The sequence below is a fragment of the Gymnoscopelus braueri genome, assembly GCF_963280865.1.
Source record: "Gymnoscopelus braueri genome assembly, chromosome: 1".
NCBI lineage: Eukaryota > Metazoa > Chordata > Actinopteri > Myctophiformes > Myctophidae > Gymnoscopelus > Gymnoscopelus braueri.
Genome location: NC_137603.1, coordinates 50,067,130 through 50,089,894, shown reverse-complemented (window position 1 = coordinate 50,089,894; position 22,765 = coordinate 50,067,130). Strand labels below are relative to the sequence as shown.

General features: G+C 41.2%; 2 protein-coding genes across 4 annotated transcripts in view; both read right to left on the bottom strand.

The window, feature by feature from the left end:
* Nucleotides 1-18,154, bottom strand: part of vps13c (vacuolar protein sorting 13 homolog C) — a 101,392-nt gene extending 83,238 nt beyond the window's left edge. For 2 of the 3 annotated variants that reach the window (XM_080434799.1, XM_080434800.1), the window contains exons 1-6: nt 17,943-18,154; nt 13,990-14,033; nt 13,142-13,184; nt 11,150-11,245; nt 10,558-10,590; nt 779-880 (exon numbers count right to left, since the gene is read on the bottom strand). In XM_080434799.1, coding sequence (XP_080290925.1) covers nt 779-880; nt 10,558-10,590; nt 11,150-11,245; nt 13,142-13,184; nt 13,990-14,033; nt 17,943-18,042 — 418 coding nt within the window. In that variant the 5' untranslated portion in view covers nt 18,043-18,154. The remainder of the gene's footprint in view (nt 1-778; nt 881-10,557; nt 10,591-11,149; nt 11,246-13,141; nt 13,185-13,989; nt 14,034-17,942) is intronic. The other variant, XM_080434801.1, reaches the window with a different exon arrangement.
* Nucleotides 18,155-19,991: 1,837 nt separating this feature from the next.
* LOC308088978 (C2 calcium-dependent domain-containing protein 4C-like) lies at nt 19,992-21,639 on the bottom strand (the record flags this gene model as incomplete). Its single annotated transcript, XM_080433559.1, has 2 exons — nt 21,579-21,639; nt 19,992-21,362 (listed from the first exon to the last, which is right to left on the bottom strand). The coding sequence occupies exon 2, from the start codon at nt 21,342-21,344 to the stop codon at nt 19,992-19,994; it is 1,353 nt and encodes a 450-aa protein (XP_080289685.1). The 5' UTR covers nt 21,345-21,362; nt 21,579-21,639.
* Nucleotides 21,640-22,765: the final 1,126 nt, after the last annotated feature.

Below are 22,765 nucleotides of genomic sequence, written 5' to 3'. Positions count from 1 at the left end.
AATACTTTCACAATTGTATTGTACAGGATATTTGTTGCTGTGTGCTAATGTATCATTCGTACCCATACAACTGAGCAGTCTTCTGTCTAAGAAACAGTACCAAAGTTGCTCTGAAAGTAGTGATATCATATCACTGGGGGAAAAAAATCCATGAATGTGAAAACGACAACACTTTTAGTAGCTACACATGGTGGCCGTGACACTGTCTTGTTCACTGTGTTTATGGCATAATAGCGAAATGAAAATATGAATCAACCATAGACTGTATGGCCGTGCCGACCAATGCTTGACTTTGGAATGCCTCATGGGAAATGTAGGAACACAGAGAAAGGCCTGAAACGTCAATATGGATTGCATCATAATCTAGTTATTTCTATAGACCATTCTAATAACCAACAACAATTCGCTGAAATGCACATCAAAAGCACAATAGTGGCCCTTTAAATATCCTGTCTGGCATATCCAGTATGCTGATATGGAGCTGGTGGGGCTGATTAACAATGGAAAAGTAATCATATGAGTGCTGGGAGCACTGGGGCACAGGTTGACATGTCACACTGTGACAGTTAATGGGGGACTAATGGACGAGAAAAGAGGCATTAACAGCATTAAACAGAAGCGGTGAGGAAAGCGGAAAAGAGGGACGTGCTGCCCCACACATGCAAGCACCGTCCTAACACACGCCCACAAGCAACAGAAAGAGAAGGGAAAACGGAGCCAATTGTTCATGTCGCCACGACTCGCCAGTGTTCAAGCTGTGTGGGTGAGAATTCCTCACCTCTGCGTGCAGCCAACTGTAAGGCCTGTTCGATGCGTTGCAGCTCCTTCTGTTTAGCCTCCTGAACGTAGCGCTCCTCCTTGGCCGCATCATACTTAATGGCTGTAAAAAAGAAGAAAGTAATAAAGAGCAATAAAACAGTGTGACAGCTTTATGTTATTTAAACACTGAAGCTGAACAGAAGTCTCTTTGTGACACAGGAGGTAAATAAAGAAAGAGACCTGCAGAGACAATAAGTTAGACGGGTAATTGACATGTGTACTTCTCTGGCTTGTAGATTTGAGCTTAAAGGGATATTTCACTTTAAAAAACAATTTGGGTCATTTTATCGTCGACTCAGGCTTTTGGGAGCACCCCGGACAGTTTTTAAGTTGCTTGATTCAGTATTTAGATATTTGATATTCACACGCCCCCTTCCTAAATTAAAATAAATGAACGAAAAAAAGTAATTAAAAAAACACGGCCTCCTCACGTATTAGGAGGGCAGGATGAGTCACCAGAACCAAGGACGGGCGTTTTTGATGAATCTAACATGTTAAAAATGGAGTTTGAAGTTACAATAGGTTTGTATAGGAAGGGGGCCGTGTCTGATAAAATTAATGTCTAAATACTGAATCAAGCAACTTTGGTGGCTCACAAAAGCCTGAATAGACGATAAAATGACCCAAACATTTTTTGAAAGTGAAATATCCCTTTAACATGGTGGAATATTGTGGATGGTTGCTCAGTTGTCCCAAGAAAAGCTCAGTGAACACCAAAAACATGTCTACCAAGCAGGGCTTCAAACTGGTCCGAAGGACAGCAACAGTAGCATTCTTGTGTAGACTCCATCCAGGGCCCTTTCATGTTGTGCTGTGAGAGTCTATGTCTCAGCCCCATACAGCAGTACTGACTCCACTACCAACAGCCACCTCCTGAGGTCTTCTTCCATGTCTGATTTCCACACAAAAAGACCACACAAGGGAAGGAATGCAGGCTTCACTGCTCACTACTGTATGTATCAGCATGGCCTAGCTTGAGGGACAGAAACAATCACTAAACTGTCCTATCGCTAGGGTCTTGCTTTAATCATCATACTACAGTTTATTATGATATATTTATCTGTGACTTTTTCATAGGCTCTTTTTTTCTGTATTTTTACACATACACAAATACTGTGACAGACTTTGGCAAAATTGTTAACCATTAACTTTTTCCAGTCACAACACTGTAATCGAATGTAATTGATTCTCACTGCCACAACATTAATGCTAGTTAAGAAAATCAATCTCTCACACACACACACACACACACACACACCAGAGATGGGGACTCGAGTTAGGGACTCGGACTCGAGTCGCACTCGAGTGGCCAAAAACGAGACTCTCGACTCGACTCTGACTCGCCCCTCAAAGACTTGAGACTTGACTCGACTCGAGCCTCAAAGCCTTGAGACTTGACTCGACTCGAGCCTCAAAGACTCGTGGACAATCTTTATTTTATGGACAAATAAATGAATGAAATGCCCAAAAAACTTCCACTCCCCTGTCCCCCCCCCCCCCCGCAAAGAAACCTCCGCTCCAGTGCGCGCTGCGCGGAGCCGGCTTCAGTCAAGCTGTTTCATGCTGCTCATTAACGTAAAAATGGAGAGGCGAGCGCAACAGCTGCTATGTGTGTGGCCGCCGCGGCCTTTCATCATAAAGTTTAAATATAAAAACTTCGAAATTAAACAAATATGTTTAGCTCAGAATCAGCTATATAACCTCAGTTATCTTGGCATATGCTTAAATTTTTTATAAGATGGTCGGATCATCTGTGACAGCACGTTTAGGAAACATCGGATTTTCATTTCGTTAAACCCAGCTGGGTGAATATTCAACACTTCACCACGGTAAACGCTACGCTCATGTAATGTTCACTGCATAAAAGCTGTGGTTCTCAAACCTTATCAGGCCGTGACCCCCCAAAAGAATCATATTTGAACTGGGGATCCACATTTAGACAGTTTTTTGGTGCGCAACACAGCCCTCGTTTAAGTGAATTGCTTTCACCTGCTCTGCTGTTGGACTGCTGTGCGGAGTCGAGTGTGCGCAACAGGGCATATCTCCGCCAAGCCAGGGTGACCTACCCAGGCCCATGAAATTCATATGCAGGCATAGTAGCCAATTAGAATGAAATCTGCAAAAACTGACTCATATACTGATACAGAACCATATTGGCTATATATTATCGCTGTCGGGTGGAAATCTTGTATGTTCCTTTTTAATTATTATTTAAAAACAATTAAAAATCATGAAAATAGCCAATCTACAAGCTGTAATTATTAATAATTAAGAAATACTATATTTTAAAGAGTGAAAAATCAACTAAAGTCATTATTAGTGCAAGTTCAATCACATTTCATTTGAATGAAAATAAATTGTGGGGAAAATACATAAAATCTCTAATCTGTGAATCTAATGTGATTTATTATGACCTGTCTATACTTTTACATCTATGCCCCCCCCCCCCATTATTTTTTTTTTTTAAAAAGACTTTAAAAAGACTCGAGACTTGACTCGGACTCGACCCTCAAAGACTTGACTCGGACTCGACTCGACTCAACCCTCAAAGACTTGAGACTCGACTCGACTCGAGCCTCAAAGACCCGAGACTTGACTCGGACTCGACTCGACTCAACCCTCAAAGACTTGAGACTTGACTCGACTCGAGCCTCAAAGACTTGAGACTTGACTCGGACTCGAGCTCAGAGACTCGTGGACATCTCTGGTTGAGTCGAGTCGAGTCCGAGTCAAGTCTTTGAGGGTCGAGTCAAGTCTCGAGTCTTTTTAAAGTCTTTAAAAAAAATATTAATAATGGGGGGGGGGGGGCATAGATGTAAAAGTATAGACAGGTCATAATAAATCACATTAGATTCACAGATTAGAGATTTTATGTATTTTCCCCACAATTTATTTTCATTCAAATGAAATGTGATTGAACTTGCACTAATAATGACTTTAGTTGATTTTTCACTCTTTAAAATATAGTATTTCTTAATTATTAATAATTACAGCTTGTAGATTGGCTATTTTCATGATTTTTAATTGTTTTTAAATAATAATTAAAAAGGAACATACAAGATTTCCACCCGACAGCGATAATATATAGCCAATATGGTTCTGTATCAGTATATGAGTCAGTTTTTGCAGATTTCATTCTAATTGGCTACTATGCCTGCATATGAATTTCATGGGCCTGGGTAGGTCACCCTGGCTTGGCGGAGATATGCCCTGTTGCGCACACTCGACTCCGCACAGCAGTCCAACAGCAGAGCAGGTGAAAGCAATTCACTTAAACGAGGGCTGTGTTGCGCACCAAAAAACTGTCTAAATGTGGATCCCCAGTTCAAATATGATTCTTTTGGGGGGTCACGGCCTGATAAGGTTTGAGAACCACAGCTTTTATGCAGTGAACATTACATGAGCGTAGCGTTTACCGTGGTGAAGTGTTGAATATTCACCCAGCTGGGTTTAACGAAATGAAAATCCGATGTTTCCTAAACGTGCTGTCACAGATGATCCGACCATCTTATAAAAAATGTAAGCATATGCCAAGATAACTGAGGTTATATAGCTGATTCTGAGCTAAACATATTTGTTTAATTTCGAAGTTTTTATATTTAAACTTTATGATGAAAGGCCGCGGCGGCCACACACATAGCAGCTGTTGCGCTCGCCTCTCCATTTTTACGTTAATGAGCAGCATGAAACAGCTTGACTGAAGCCGGCTCCGCGCAGCGCGCACTGGAGCGGAGGTTTCTTTGCGGGGGGGGGGGGGGACAGGGGAGTGGAAGTTTTTTGGGCATTTCATTCATTTATTTGTCCATAAAATAAAGATTGTCCACGAGTCTTTGAGGCTCGAGTCGAGTCAAGTCTCAAGGCTTTGAGGCTCGAGTCGAGTCAAGTCTCAAGTCTTTGAGGGGCGAGTCAGAGTCGAGTCGAGAGTCTCGTTTTTGGCCACTCGAGTGCGACTCGAGTCCGAGTCCCTAACTCGAGTCCCCATCTCTGGACTCAACCCTCAAAGACTTGAGACTCGACTCGAGCCTCAAAGACCCGAGACTTGACTCGGACTCGACTCGACTCAACCCTCAAAGACTTGAGACTTGACTCGACTCGAGCCTCAAAGACTTGAGACTTGACTCGGACTCGAGCTCAGAGACTCGTGGACATCTCTGACACACACACACACACACACACACGATAATTCATAATGAACAAACATGATGTGATGCAACGAACCAATTAGTTCAGCATGAGTGGCAATGTTCTTGCCAGTAAAGCAATAAAAATAACTGCCCATTCAATGGCTATATTTTACTGTATTTTGCTGCAGTATAGAGCAAAAGCTCAAGTACTGTAAGTACATATAGAGCACAACGCTTCCACCTTACAGGATGTTTAACTTGCACTTAAACTGAATACAAGTCATAGAAAATATATCTACCAATTAAGTGAAATTTCACAAATTTACGCAAATGCTTCCGTGTGCTTGAATCAACAGACTCCCTTGATACCAATCTAACTAATTTGGTTCAGGAAAATTATTTAAAATGTTGAAGGGCTCAGAACCAAATTATTTACCATTGAGGGATGATTTAACTTATTAATTGGTTTTAACTTAACCCCTATATACTCCATTGTATGATGAATGGTGAAAATAACCGATCTACAAGCTCACAACACATTGCCATGCGATGACCTACAAGCTCTCAATGCAACGCCATGAGCTTGTTGATTGGCTATTTTGACAATATAATTTTTAAATAAAACGTTTCGCCTTTAATGCATGGCCACAATAGGGTGTGGTTAAGAAAAACTAAACAAAATAGACTTTTCTTTTCTTTTTTTGCAGTGTGCACATGTTCCAGACCAGTGTGCACTATGCTGTAGAGTGCTCATGTATATTAGGGCTAGAGACCATCTGCTACAGCCACAGGCTCATTAGTAAGGCATGGACAAGTCTAGCCACAGCCCAAAACACATTCACATGGCTCATGATTATGGCAATTGAGTCTGATAAGGGACACAGAGTTACGTATGCGTGTTTATCCGGATGCATGTACATGCATTTATACATGTGGGCAAAAGTACACGATTTCCTGTACAAAAATTTAGAAATTAGCAACAATAAAAGACATATGTAGGTTGTGGTTGTGGGGTCTTCATAAAAACAGAAAACAAAACCTCTTCCTATTTCCTACTGTACATTCTGTGCATGCATGTGTGTGTTTGTGTGTTGCAGAGAGACCTCAATCCATGCCAAACCAACTGTGAAAGACTGACTACATTGTTTGCTCAGTCACCCACCAATGTTCTGCTTGTCCAGATACACACACCAGAGCCATTAGCGTTACAGGTACGATCTGGTCTCAGGAGGACATCAATTGCCTCATCTTGTAATGTCTTGATTAAAACCAGGGTTATTCAGCTAACTCATCTTGTCGTTTTATTGTACATTTTCACACTATTTTAGACTTTATCAAATTCACTTTCTTCATTCATTTTTGTCGTGACTTTTTTATGCATCGTGAGATGGGGGGGGGGGGTATGTTTTTGTGCAAAGTAACAACTAAAATAGACCATTCAAAATGTATTACAATGCTTTCTGGGATTTCCTTGCGTGCGCACACTTTGAAGCTAAATATTCAGATTGGCCTTGCTCTATTCTCCATAGAAAATCCAGCAACTTCATATTAAAGTGCAGATAATTATACTATTTTTAGACGTAGATTTCCGATGAAGAAAAGCTCTTGTTGAGCTGCATTATTCACCTCTTTGAACGAAAGGGCCAGAGTGAGCACCTTGGCCACCAGGCTGCTAGGCAACCACCAGACTGGGAAGTGACCTTTAGATTTAACAATCTCTTAACGGGAATAAAACCCAGGGCTCGCTTTCACGGGAGCATCTCAGTGCTAAGACTATCTTCGTCCCACTCTAAGCTAGGGCTGCGAAATTAATGGACAATCGTGATTTTGTGTTTCACAATTATGTAATCGTCAAACGTGGCAATTAATTCAAACACCTTATTTGGTCACCTGTTGCACCTCTCCCTCATCTCCTCGCCATTACACAACGTTTAATATACCCAGTCCAGGACATTGCCACATGCCATTTGATCAAATCTATGACACCAATAAGCACAATGAGCAACAAATGCAGTAAGAAAATGAGAACATATAAATTCCACCCCCCCCCGCCCCCAACAAGATCATCATTAACATTAACTGTGATTAATAATTGTTAGTACAACATCAAACATTAGGCAATTGTGCAGCCCCACTCTGAAATGGGAACAAAATGCTCAAGAGTGTATATCGCACGCTCAAATATGACAGTCATTTGTATGCAAAATTGAAACATCTAAAGAAAAATCTCTCAATAAAAAATATATCTATATATTTTATTTAATATAAAAAACAACTATATATACTGTATAGTAAAATTCTGTAGGGGCAGCACCGTTTAGACTAGACGACTAGCCGCGCAGGCGTGCACATCCATAATATGAACACACAATGACATGTACGTTCCTTTAAGTAATACAGCCTGCAGTACAGTATATACTCACTAAACTAGAACATTTCCCCCTGAGGAGGAGTAAACAATACATCAGCTCTCTTGAAAAAGGCCCACTTTTTATCTTGAGTGTATTTCGGTGAAGTCAATCTATGAACGGCAGCCTGCCTGCAGTCAGAATTCCATTAAGACACTGTACTCAACGAATGCATTACCCTCTGCCTCTGCTTATTTTTACCCTTTTATTTATCCAGGAACTGTCACTAAGCACACATGATTGTGTTCGGAAGCACACGCTTGTTCTCAGCAACACCCTGCTTCACATTCATACAGCTGCTGTACACACATTCACTCCTGGCAGCTGCCCAAGACAACCACAGTCTTCCACTGTTGGCTCCACTGGAGCAAATCAGTCAGATGACTTGCTCAAAGGCAGCACAGACAGTTGATGTTAAACCACATGAACCCAAGAATGCCTATTCTACGCATGCCATAATAGGCAAACATTTTGGGGAAAATAAGCAAACATTCACTGAAAAAAGCCTATCCACAAGCTCACAACGCATTTGTGAGTTTGTAGATCGACTATTTTCAGTGAATGTTTTTCAGCGAAGAGATTTGGTGTAGAGGGACAAAAGGAGGGCACCAAGTATAGACCCCTGGTGGATGACCCTGGTCAACTAAGTATGTAGGTTTAAGTGATTAAGGGAGCGAACTCGCTTCTTTTCACTTTAATATTCTAACATCTTGACACTATCTACAAGAGATATACTGTACAGTAAGAAGTCAAAGTTAACATTGATCGCCAGTCTGCATTATCCCTGCAAGCTGAGACCCATGGACATCCCACCGAGGGGCTTAGACAATATAAGTTATGAATAAATACTACTATAGGACCATAACAATTTACAATTAAAGGTAACTTTTTACTTGTTTAGAAAAACATCTGCATTTGTCTAGTCAATCAAATCCTAACGAACGTCAGAAAATCTACAGCATCTTATCTTATCCTATGTTAACTCAAGTTAGAAAATACTAAATACTCAATCCAACATTATCTGAAATTGACTATTTCATGTACCATGTTCTCTAGTAACCAATGGCACTTCTTTCATACAATGTATTATGCAGTATAAAATATTCTGATAGATTATGTAGATTCTAATTAGCTTAATCATTAAAGTTTTGTCTTAACTCATCTCATGTGAATTTGTGTGGACGTTAAATCTACTTGTGTTCCCTCAGGCTTCACTTTATCAGGGAAAGTTGGAAAGAGGGACTGTATTTGACAGGTTATACACAAACCACATTGTGCTCTTAATGCCCAACAATAATAAAACCAAAGCAATAAATGTGACATCTACACTAGACAAACATTTCAATGATTTAAAAAAAGCAAAACTCCACAACTATCCCATGTTATCAATCCTTTATCTGCCAGTGGTTGTTAGTAGATATACATTAAAGTGCTTCATACTGACAAACATCATAGTGATAGATACAGGGTTGAGGAAATGGCTTTGTCTTGTTCTGCCTTGTTACAAGGTTAGTCTTTGGTAACACTGTCTGTGGCACTTGGGCCAGTAACCCAAGATCATATTCTGTTTTAAAGATCGTATTTTGGCAGGTAAAACTAACTGTGGCTTCTGAGATGCAGTATTGGTTGGTGTATGAAACGTACCTGTTTGGCTCAAAACGAAATAAAATACATACTAGGCCTACAAGACAAAGCCCAAACCTCAAGAAGAACCTACACAAGATAGAATAATAGTTTGGAGAACCTAGCAGCAATCTTTTTCTGAAAGTCAAGGCAAGCCCGAAATGAACCAAGAAAGGTTACACTGGATACTGTGCAAAAACTATACAGTTACTACCTATACAGAATGAAAGGTGACTAGCTGTACCATTTTCAGTCAAATATCACTGGAACACCTAATTTTATTACCAGATTTTGAAAGGTAATGGATACACTGCTTTAAGTTGTATTTTATCTGCTTTGGTTTGTGTGATTGTTGCATACTTTTTGTTGTTGTTTTGCTTGTTTGTGTGTTAATTCTATACTGCTTTGGCTCTGTCTTAGCCAGGTCTAACTAGTAATAGGTGTTTAACCTCAGTGTGACTTTCTGGTTAAATAAAGGTTTACTATCTGCACTGCAATTGATAGGTTATTAGGTTTGTCTGAGAGCAGTGGTACACTGGTACAGCCGAGTTAGCAGTAATGGTCCTAATGAACAAGGACGAATACCCACCATAAGAACATAGGCTTTTGTTGCATTTTATTCCACCAACTTGAAGTGGTTCTCCAAATCAAGGAGAATAGGGCCGTAATATTTGGGGTTGTTTTGCTGTTAGATATGGCTATATCATTAGTTAAATTTGCAAACTGTCAGCAGAATGACAGTTTAGGCTCACAATACTTGGGGATCTCAGTGCTGATGGGATATTTCTTTAGTGCCTTTGTGGGATGCTGGTCAAACACTTTTCTGGGTAGTGATCGGCCAAGTGCGGCAGTTTACCACTCTCAAACTAGATACCTGTGAGTTGTATGTCCTGCTGGAAGAACAAGATGGTTCTCAGCTTTTGAGAGATGCCTACTATATAATAATAGCTTGAATTTATATAGCGCCTTTCATAAACCCAAGGACGCTTTACATCAAAAACAATGAACATCCAACAAACTAAAAACAACCAACTATTCATTACTATTCGTTACTTTACTCAATTATTACTATATAATTCATGTATGAACTCCAGTGGTATATCTTAAGTCTAGTTCAGACCAAAGATTCACAAGGAGACAAATCCGTTTTAAGCCCGATGTATACTTCGTCGTACGACAGGGTCACACAGCAAAAATAGCCAATCTACAAGCACACAACGTGTCACATATACTGTACACCGCGTTGTGAGCTTGTAGATAGGCTATTTTCAGCACGCAACACTGTCGCACGATGGAAGCATAACAAGGTTGAAGGATTAGAACATTGGAGTAAAATTGCAGTGGTCTGAATAATCCCTTATATGAACAGTACGTATTGACTGCCACTAGACAGCTTTTCAGATTTTAAAATTAAATAGTACTTTTCAACAACTGAGCGCCAGCAACTTCTGACTGCAGATGGTAAAGCCGGTCACAAAAAATGAAAACATTTTTATAGCAAAGGTACAATTTGGGGGCGAGATATTTGTCCACATTTTAACCACCACCTGTAAGCAGTTCTCTATTCTCTGGAGCATTCTTACCATTGTAAGGACACGTTAACAACTGTGAGTCGGCTGAAACAGAAAATATTAAGAATATCCACTTTTTCAGTCTTTACACTTACACATATTGTAACACAGACAGAAAATAAAAAATACAATTCTTGAACTTGAAATCAAGGATTTCAAGACCACAACTTCGTCTTTATGACTGATTCATGCTTGATCCGGCATCTTCTGTATGGAGGGAGGCAACGCTAAATAGGAGCTCTGGCGACTCAAGTGGTTTTGGAGGATCTGGATATGGAGCAGATATCGAGGCTCCGCGCATCACTAAAAAACTCTATACTCCATACGGTGTTCTCCATAGCACATGCTGCTGCTTTCTGATACGGTCTGGAAAATGTGTAGCCATGAAAGGAAAGCACCCACTGTAAGGTGTCTCCTCCGGACACTACCATACAGCCCCCCCCATACAGAGGCAGCAGGATCGAGCACGAATGAGCCTTTACGATGTTTCTTTTTAGGTCGGTACCATATCAGGTACAGGTTCTTTGGTCAAATGTATAAGCCAATATCTAGACAAAGTATTATAGTAAAGTTTGAACAGTAAGGAAGAGTTTCTAGTACTTACTGGCTCCAGGGACCACAAGCAGATACAGCCCATCTAATGTAGCGACTACTGCATCGTTATAGAGGTTTTTCCAGGGGATCTTCAGTGTTAGCTTTCCTACAATGAAAACAAGGATAACAATAGATTCATTTACTTAATGAATGGATTTAGCATGTGCATGAACAAACTGTACACACATCTTCCATCCCTCTTGGTATCGTTTGTCTTTTTTGATCCTCTACATCAAAAGGTCACGGGTTCGATCCCAGTCAAACTGCCATTGAGCTGAACACATCTTATTTGAGAAGAACTCCATCACAGACTTAAAATAGTAGAAACTGTGTACAATTGCGCAATTTGCATTTTTCAACTGCAATAGGTTGTTTTGCTATGTCCTGTGTGTGCTCATAGTGGCCCTTTTGCACAGAAAACTATTTCATGGCTTAACATTTTATAACACAAGGACTTATTCATCAACAACACATTCTTCCATTAGCTTACATTAAATAATAAACCTGGGTCCTAACAATACCAGTCAGTGAAACAGACATAAATATTAACCAGATGAACCTAGCAACCCTTGTCTTAATATGTGAACATTCAGCAAAAATAGCCAATCTACAGTACAAGGTCACAATGTGCCGCAGAGCAACACATTGTAATTCAATTCAAACAACTTTATTTTCCTTTCGGAACTTCGTTTGTGCAGTGGTTAAAAAGACAAACATACATATAGTCAATACATATATACCTATGTCACTATAAAAGACACAAAGTACATTCAAAACTACTACTTAAAAGCATGATAAAAATTAAAAGCATGATAAAAAATTATATATTATATTGCAACCTATGTGTTAGCGTGTACACTACTAGCGTCCATCAGGTGGAAGGAATAGTCCAACGTGCTTGAGGGAGGGAGGGAGGGGGGGGGGGGGTGGCGCTCCACCAGACCTAGATGTTCAGCAGTCTGATGGAGGTAGGTACAAAGCTATCTGAGCCCCTTTTTGTGAGTTTCGAAGCTCTGTAACGACGGTCCTTGTAAGGATGTAGATCGGCTAATTTTGGTGAACAGATTAGCCGATGTAGTGTAGAGGGAAAAGGGAGGGGGCCATGTATAGACCCCTGCTTGAGTTTGCATCGACATAAAATGGGTGATCCGTTTCCTTCCTCTGTTATACAACAAGGTCTCACACACCATGCACTTATAACTATGAAGATATATATGTTTTCAATCATTCTAACTTAAGTGGATGGCAGAGTCCATACCACAATTATAATGACTGTGGTGAACAATATAGTTATAGGTATAAACCCGGTTGAGCCAGTCTTAGTAGCCTAGCTATACACCCCAAAACATGAAAATGATATTGTGAAGGGAAGTTGTTGTGGCTGTTTAACAGCACTGTTAGGCCTCCCATACGTCATAAGTCTGATCTCCTCTCAAATGTAACTACATTCACTCGTTGAATCCTTCTTTCAGAGAGAGTAAGGATTGTAAAAGACTAACAATAATATAAACATTTCTTGTGATCAACATAAAAAACAAAAAAAGATTGCATTTAATGTGAGGACTGGAACAGTCAAGTAAGGAGTTTGAGAGCCAGGTTAGAAATATAGATACTTTTTTCCTTTTAATTAAGGACAATTTTTGTCTGTGTGAGTGTAGCTAGTTGTGCAAACTAATCAATACAGATAAAAAGCAAAAACTACACTGATCTTTAAACATGATACACATTTTTTTTCCATACAATGTGAAAATGAATGACAGTTGTTTAAGTCTAAAAATGAATGCTGGACATAAGCATAATGGCTGTTGGTGGATATCGTTATCTCCAAAAACATGTGTGTAGTTCACTCTGGTAGTGAGGGGGCGGGGTCAAGCATCAGTTGTGAGTGGGAGAAGTTGGAAGGGACATGATTAACCAGATCGACATGATTACACACCCCTGGGGAGTGGGGAGGCATAGGGGAACAGGTCAACATGTCCACATGAGATTTCTCAATACTCACCAACTTGTCCAGCTTTGACTTTGAATGGGACATTTAGTTCACTCTGTAAGAAAGTAAACAGAGACAGAAAGCAATGAACAACAAACAAATCATAAGTGAAGTAAAAAACTGTCAACTAAAATACAATACACTACAGCGTGCAGTGAGACATGCTACTGAGAGCGTCCAACCGAAAGTACCAAAAGTACTCAGATCTGTTTACATTCCTGCGCATGTAACCCGTGTTTCCTGGTCGAAAAAGACAGCTTCCAGGGAAAGTCCATGTCCTATGGACACGCTCTGCTTCAGGTCGTTACTCGTTACCAGGGTTTTCTCCTCTAAAGATGAGAAAAGGCTGGGAAGTACGCTACCTACGAGCTGGGGCGGCACCTGTCACGGGAAGAGTTGGCCGGAGGCGCTACGTCAACCCGGTGGGGGCTCCTCACTTGAAGGGGAGCCAGTAGGATAAAACAGTAGTGATAATGCATAGAAATGTGTGCGGTGAGGAATTAATTGGCATAACGACTTAATTGGGTAGAAAAGGGGAGTAAAGATAATTGGCTACTCTAAATTAAGGAGTTACATTTATTGTAACAAGTATCACAACTTATCACCAGTAAATGGGCTGACATTGAAGCACTGTATAGGCTAATCAGTGTCAGCAGGTGCTGGGGCTTGTGATGCTGTAAGCGGGCCTGTGTTCAGAATGCCATGCTGAAGAGCTTCATGCGCTTTCAATTAGCATTAGGACCAAATCAATTGCTAACCAAACCTAGTTTTCTAAAATGGAGGCTCAATGAAAGCGAAATACAGAGAATGATTATAATTTCAGCAGAACAATTACCCATACTGCAGGCTTTAGCACTTACCAAAGCATTTTCCTTGACTTTCAGATTCTCAAGCACAACATTTCCTGCATAGAAAAAAGAAAACAATGTTAGGAAATCAGACACACAGAACATTCCCTCCTATGAGACAAAGTGCTCTCAGGGTTCCTTAAGTTTTCACGAAGACCAGTGGGGGTAGTTTGTTTTCAAACGTCCCACAAACATTTTATAAAGATACTCCTTTGTTTACTGTCCCTAATATTGTACGCCTGACCGAGACTGATGCACTTGTCTCATTGTGACCTTTAAGCTTTCAACAAAGGCTTAACCATATAAAGAAAGGGCTCTAATCAAATTAGTCATAGACAAGGGCTTCCCAGGCACTATAAATCTGACCCTTGTAATCCTCACTGTTGATTGCTTGCTAACGTTAACGTAATGTTGTTGAAATGTTGTGCAACAAAAGGTAACATAAAATGTATTTATTCGGTAGGCCTATGTACTGTTTGAGCTTTAAGTATGCAGACTCTTGCAGAGTACTCTGTCTTCACCCTTTTATAACTATATACAAAGACACTGTTACAAAGATACAGGGAGGAATTTCTGTGAGTTTTTCCAGTCTTTGCTATAGGATACAAGCTGTAATAACTCAAGTGCTAGGATTGTCAACTAATAACATTTTACAGACTATTCATTTTACAGATGACAATTAATTTCTTTCTTCCATTATTGATTACAAAAAGTTTGTATGGAGCTCTTGTTTCCCACATTATCAATGTTCAATTTCAGGTTTTGGGCAGTAACCTACCGCTGTTTGCCAAACACCTGCCCTATTCACCATATTCATCAAAGCAGCAAAGATGTGATGCAGTGTGGCATTTTTGTAATCTCTCTTTCCATTTTTTCCCTTTGTTGGGTGTTCACTACTTGCTAACCAGATTCATTTTATTAGTTTTAAATTAAAAAAGGAGTCAAGACATACTTTAGAATTTGTTGTTACCAGTTGCTCTATGACCCAGGACAGAGAGACATTTGGCAACAGGAGCACCTTGAACACGGATGAGTCACAGTGCTGCAGAGCTTCTTAAATGAGTTTACAAAAATGCTCACAATTGGATCTAGAATAGGTGAATAGGTGGCAGATTTGCATGGATAGTCCTACTTTGGGCAGCCTGGACCTGCAGTACAGTCTGATCATTATGTAAAAACACAGAGCAATGTAACAAAACAAATGCACAGCAACTTATGGAATATAATCACCCAAAGACAGCACAACAAACACACACACACTTCCATATCGGTTTCTGTTCTATGTTGAACAGACAAATTCTGCTCAGTTCTCATTTCTGGTCTTCCAGACCCTTAGGTTACTAACCATCATTTGGAAGTCCTAGGTCATTATTTTTCTACAAATATAGTTGTTGTTTTAGTAAGTTAGTAGTAGTCTACCCTACAATATGAGCGACTTTGGCAGAAAAGCAACCACTATGCAAGATCCAATTATATTCAATAGTGAAAGTGAAATTGGTGGCTTAAAGGGGAAGACCACTCATTTTCAACATTGAACTATGTCTTTAATACACCTTAGAGCTGTTGTGTGGAAATAAGAAAAAAGTCCCCCCCCCCCTCTTTGTTGCCTAGAACTGGATATTATCAGGTCATGTGATCAGTGACATACGCAGGTTGTACTTTTGGCTGAGGGGGTGGATCCAAAAGTACACCCTGCGTATGTCACTGATCACATGACCTCAATCAATTATCCTTTTCTAGGCAACACAGAAGGGGGGGGGGACTTTTTTCTTCCCCTTTAAACAATGTGCTATGTCACTGTATGTAATCACAGTCACACTTCCTCCTTTTGCAATTTGCTGCCAAGTACAGTACTATTCTACCACCTCAAAGACAAAAAATGGCTATGGCTCCCTGATGGGCAATAAGCATAATAAGGGTTGGATTGGGGGTAAGTCCCTGCAACATACAGTACCGTCATGTCCAGGGGTGTACTTTGTACATCATGGCCAGGGGATACACTTGTACATCAAGCCACCTAAACTACAGAAACAGGAGAGAGGCTCCTGAACTATGGGCCACATGGCTCGGGAACCGTTGATTCACAAGGCTACATACTTACTTACTTACCGTACTACTCTAATCCACGCTGTGGATTACTGATACAGTAAATCTGCCTTTTTGTCCACATTCCCTAACAGTGGTGGTACATTTTTCACTGTTCCTCCACAATGGCAATGGCAAACAGGCGGAATTATATCTATTTTATGTTTCCACACAGACAGAGCTACAACAACAATGTCTGGTGTTGCACTGACTGCAGAACACAGTAAGTTGTTCAAATGAAAGGTTTTGTGTCACTCACTGCATAACAATAGAGTTGAACAGAACTGTAATCGAAGACGTTAAGAGATGTCTGGGGCATCCTGATGATGTAGTGTGTGCATACAACATACTGTAGGTGGAGAACGTCATCATGGGTTTGTATCTGTCTCATGACCAGTAAACCCATTTCTGTCCTGTCATTATTCACTTTAATGTCAATAAGCTATCTTAAGCTTTGCTTAGTGAAGATACATGGGGGAATTCCACAGCCAGGCAACTAACCTTTTATAATACTTCCTGTTGGACCTGTTAGTTTGCTTTTGGCAGCTTAGTTATGCACTATTGTTACCTACCCTTACAGGGGTCCCTTTACAATAATTCAAACAAGAGAAGTCTCAGTGTAGAAGCCCAAGTCACTCCGTCATATTTTCAACAACAACAATATGTCACCTCATCATACCACTTGGGCTGCAGCCAATATATTTATCACTTTGTACTTTGCATAGAGTAAACATGCTATAAGTCTACAACAAGGAGACACAATAAGACTACAAGACAGGGGTATCCTATTACTGGTGGGGAACTATAATGGCCTAGTTTGGTATACATGGACCACACCTAGTGTTACATTTCTCACAAGTTCAATCGAATGAGGAACTGAGTGGGCTTGTAAACGTAACAATCTCTACCACTGACTAAGGAAAAGGTGGCTGATATGTTTGAACAGTCATATGTACAGAGTCAGAGTTGACAGCAATGCAAACCGACACTTCTTGCCTATGAGGTTATCATTACTTCCTCATAGGCAAGAGGTGTATCCTTACCGCAACCTGTCACCATTGCGTCCAGCCCTGCATTGGGGATGAAGAGAGGTTAAGTCTTGAGTCCAGACCAGTGATATTCAGTTACTTAGGTTTTTGTTACACAGTAAAAAATCCCCAGTGCTGGTTTATTTATCCATTAGTAACTCGTGTACATTTGTACATGAGTTAAATTAGGCCAACACTGAGGATTTTTGCTGTGTACAAATCAACCCCCACCACCCTTCAGACCACCTCACCAGAATTGGTGTGCTCTAGCCTTGGATCAAGACTATCATAGATGTATTTTATCGAGTCTTGACTTTTTCTTTCGTTTCTATGCAAATGTCAGAATCGAATACTATGATAGTCTTGATCCAAGGCTAGGTGTGCTGTAAGGTTGGAGTTAAAGCCTTCATCCCTGATACATGACTGTCATATATTTGTGATCCATGGCTAAAAACCTTCATATAACAGTGACACCTCCAGTCCTGACATAAAGAATATGGAGCACTACCTTATCAACAGTATTTGTTAGTATTTTAATGCAAACTGTGTCGTTGTGTGCAGTGGTAGACATCAGCTGCAATGCATCCCAGGCTCTTTTGTGACCAGAGTTCATTAACATTGCACAACCAGGCAGCCCTGCACATGAATGGCGTTGTATACACTCCATTTCCAAAAGGTCGTGGACGACAGACAGTGCATATATAAAAGACACTGCCAAAAAAAACGACAGTGTTGTTGTATGGTTGCATGACACACAAGAACCAGGGTTTACTACTAGCAGCAGAGGCGGTTTGTTTACACGCCCAGCTAGAGCAGCTAGCATCACTGTCTGTCTGTCTGCTCAGTGCTTACCTCCCCAGATGCCAATCTTTAACTGCGACTTGTCCAGGTTCTCCACATAATCTCCGATGAACCTGTTCAACAGATCACTGACCATGGACTCAAACACCATGGCTGCTGACTGCTGTCAGTGTCGACTCGAGCCCTTTGCTATGATACAACAGGCTTCATGCGTTTAGGTCTAGAAAACACCAGCGGGTTAACTAACTGTCTTTGGTTACACGTCCTGCTGTGTAAGATGACAGGAGCCTATACGCTCTTTTTTGCCTCGACCAATTATGGCAAGCCTGAGACGGTGGCCGTAAAAGGCAGCTCTAAAATATAACCAAGTCTGGCCGTTTAAAGCGTTACTCTTTTTAAACAATATATATTTTAAAGGCGGTCTGATTTTCCACTATCAAAAAAAATAAAACGCATTTTTAAATTACGGGTGGTCTACGTTGTATTAATTGTGCCTTTGTTGGGGTTACGGGGAAATAAAATTACCTCTATCCGTGACCGACTCGCTCTGGGATAGATTATACCTTATTGTCTACAGCCTGTCGGAGCGCATCGATCGGGCATTGAACTGTTTGGTCAGGTCAGGTGAGAGTGAGTCAGAGAGAAGGGTAAAGAGGTCCTTACACACCGGGGCGAATTCTTCATGCGAATAAATGCGTTTAAAAAAAAAAAAACCTTATAAAGTCAATGCAAGCGTCCACATCAGATTCGCGAAGCGAAAAAGCGTATTTTAATTATTCGGAACGAGTCCGAATTTTGCGTATATTCGCATATTTGGTGTGTAAGGACCTTGAGTCTTCAGTCTTGTCCACTGTTTCCATAGACTGTTTCCCAAACAAACAGTGGGTCGGCCGGGGACCCATTTCAGGGTCGCGAATAAATATCCCTCTTTTTGTTTCAAAAGATTTTCACAATTAAAAAAAAAAATCAAAAGAATTTCATGAAGATATAAATTATAATCTTTCATTAATAATAAAGATAATAAATTCCACACATGTAACTTTTAAGAAGTAGTGAAAATAGCCGATCTACAAGCTCGTAGATCGGCTATTTTCACTATTTTGGGTCCCAGGGAGACATCAAATTTCTCTTTTGGGTCTCAAGCTAAAAGGTTTGGGAACCACTTACTGGCTACGTGGCTAGTCCACATTTTACAATCTATGCCTGGTCTTGACATGTTCGTACCACCATAAGTTGCATGGAAACGGCATATTTCCATTACAAAATGATCATTATCCCCAAATTATTTATTTTTTTAGGTGGATCAACCAGGTGATATATATATATTTTTTACTTTTACTTTTCAGTTAATTTATGCACGCGCACGCACACACAAACACATCCACTCACGCACACGCACGCACACACGTGCGCGCGCGGCACACACACACACACACACACACACACACACACACACACACACACACACACACACACACACACACACACACACACAGAGAGAGATCGAGAGAGAGAGCTATGACTTACAATAACTAAGCCCTAACCCTAAAACCAGTGGTGGACTCAAAACCAGCAAAATTACATCACTTTCTGTACATTTTCTCATATTAGTATTGTTGTGAGGACATTTTAGTTCTCACAAAGATATTACTCTGTGTGTGTGTGTGTGTGTGTGTGTGTGTGTGTGTGTGTGTGTGTGTGTGTGTGTGTGTGTGTGTGTGTGTGTGTGTGTGTGTGTGTGTGTGTGTCTGTTTAGTCTATAGTCCATATTCAACAGCTTAGTTTCAAAATAGCAATTTAAAAAAATGTACCCATTTAAAGACTATTATTTATCTGACTGCATGGTTTGAGCTAGGTTGTAAAAAAAAATACCCTAAATAATATCCTCTTTAAATCTGTAATAAATACAGAGATAAACTTGCTTCAGACTATTTTGATTATGAAATAATAATTTCTCAATGTGGCTTGAATATGGTCACACCGATACAGCGCTTTTCTCAATGAACTCACATTTCCAATACCATTCATTTTTTTTAACTGTTTAATAGATGGGAAGTATAAAAAGACAAATATGAAACATCTTTCCTTTACAAATAATGTTTATGCCGTTAACACACTATTCAGCAAAATCTCACAGTCTCCCAAAATATAGTCTCTCTTCATGGTAGACATCTTATTAACCACTTTAAATCTTAGAGCTCTGCTCCCAATGTCCTCCTGGCAGATCCCATCAAAGAAGAAGTCCTCATTGAAAATGGGGTTGCGGCTCCTCTTGATGACCGTGCTCCGTTGCTTCTGTATCTTCCCAGGCAGAAGACACACGCTGACGTTGCAGTTGATGCTTTTCTGGTCCACAGACATGCCGTACAGTCCCTCCGCACTGATGAGTCTCACCCTGAGTCGTTGGTTGTCGGGACAGTACTCGACTGACAGACGCAACATTCCATCTCTCCCCATTGGTACCAGACTCTCCTTTCGAACTCTGTCCTTGTACAGCACCAAGTCTGTGGGGAACAGAGCAGGTGGGGCTAGACTAAAAGTGTTGGGCAGGGTAGGTTCCAACAGCCCTTCTGATGCCCTCCGGACAATGTTGGGGCTGTTGTCGGTGGAGCTGCCCTCATCCGTGGATAAAGAATCATTCCGGGACACTATGGCTTTCCTAATTGTCCTGGACAGTAATCTGTCATGGCCGAGGGATTTGAGGAGGGAAGATTTGGGGGACGGTCTGGCCAGTAATGGGGAGTTAAATGGGGAAGACTCTGTAGAGGAGGTGGTGTCACTGTCCAGGGTGCCCTGCCGGTGCAGCGCCGTCACCCGTGGGGAGGTCACACGCCTGGAGGTGAATTTGTTGAGACTGAAGGAGCTGCAGTGAGGACGCATGGAGTAGGTGGAGGTGGTGGCCCTGCCTCGGGGAGCCGGCAGTGGTAGTCCGCAAGCTCCAGGGTCATTGTGGAAAATTGACTCTTTCCTCCGAGTGTGTGGGCTCTCCAACAACGTGCAGAAGCCGTAGCAGGTCTGAGCCTTGGCCAAATGAGGCAGTGACAGTGCCGCCTGGCTCTGGGGGTCTGCATTGGTGCTGTCCTCATCACTTAGGCCGCTGCTGCAAGGGAACTCGTCCACATTCTCCACCTGTATTATGTGAGTGCTGAAAGACTCTCTAGCGGCAGTGTTGCTCTCCAGAATGCTGTTTTCAGATAGAGTCCCTTTTGCTACTGCAGCTAGGGATTTACCCCACTCAAAGGGCTTTAGCTCCTGCAGAGGTGTGATCTTTGGTGGGATGAAAAACTCAGGGATTGTGTTAGGTGTGATGATGTTGGGACACAGGGAGGTTGTCTTTCGTTTCCCGTGGGCTGCTTTCTCACCGAACATGTCAGCCAGCCGGTCCCTGTATTCCACCGGGAAAGCAAAGTGGTTCTGATCCACAGAGATACGGATCTGTTCCAACACCCACATGGGTCCAGAGTTCGAAGGCTACAACAGAAGAACAGAAGAACATCATAAGAACACATTCTTATATCAAAAGCTGCACCGTCAGTGTTTACCAGTGGAAGTTATTTTTAATTATAAAAAGCTCTTCTTGGAATCAGATCAGTTTTGTGTATTTTATATCAAACTGAACTTGCAAAGTGCGTTCAGACTCAGATAATGTGGGTAGGGTTCATAGGTGAAGCTTAAGAGCAAACTTACCTTGAAAGTGAATAAACGTCAGGGTTGTGTTAAGCCTCAGCTAACTGTCTTCCTGATCCAGATGGTTTGTGCTTGGCTAGGGAGAGTTTCCTCTATTTATACAGAGCTGGTGAGATAATCAGTGTGTGTGCGTGCACACAGTGTGCACGTGTCTGTGTGGGAAGAGATAGGAGGGGGATGGCTCCTGGGTCTTTCTGTATCCACCCAAGGGGGAGGTTACTGATGCACCTGGAAAAGTGTGTGTGTGTGTGTGTGTGTGTGTGTGTGTGTGTGTGTGTGTGTGTGTGTGTGTGTGTGTGTGTGTGTGTGTGTGTGTGTGTGTGTGTGTGTGTGTGTGTGTGTGTGTGTGTGTGTGTGTGTGTGTGTGTGTGTGTGTGTGTGTGTGTGTGTGAGTGTGTGTGTGTGCGTGCACGCGCATATTGCATGTGTTCACCTGCTGTGAACAAGCCTAACTCATTGATATGAATGTAACTTTGTATGCACAGTAAGTAGGAATGTTCACTAAGATGTGGGTTACTTAATGTATGTGTAAGAAATTTATTTATTTTAACTTACTTGCTAAAGTAATAACATTAAGATGACAACAGAAAATCCTATTTAGGTTTGTGTCAATCACCGATTCAATTTTCCAAAATGGTGTGTTCTTGCTCCATCTAGTGTTTGAAAAGTGAACTTACAATTGCACAGTAGCTGTATTCTCAATTACTTCTAAGTCCATTAGTAAGGGAAGTTAACTTAAGAAGGTCAGTGGATTGGGTTGGGCTGGGGAGTGAACTGTCTGTCTGTACAGGCATTTGCCTGATGAAGACCGTCGAAACATTGCACTTTAAATACATTTGTTATTATTATTGTGCCTTGTGCACCTAGCGGCTAGGTCCTAGCCTAAATTCAGGTAGGCCTACAACTACAAGATGTGCACAAGATCTCCTCAGTAGGGCATAGTCAGGGTGGTAGAATAAGAGTAGATTTCTTCTTCCTTGTGGTTAGAGTGTCTGCCCTGAGATCTTGGGAGGTCGGGGTTCGATTCCCTGGCCAGGTCATATCAAAGACAAGAAATGGGACATAATCATAGAGTTATAAATATATTGGAGCTAATGCCTCCCTGCTTGGCACTCAGCATCAAGGGTTGGATCGGGGGTAACAAGTCCTTGTGACATACTATAGTGTCATGTGTGTACTTACTTGTA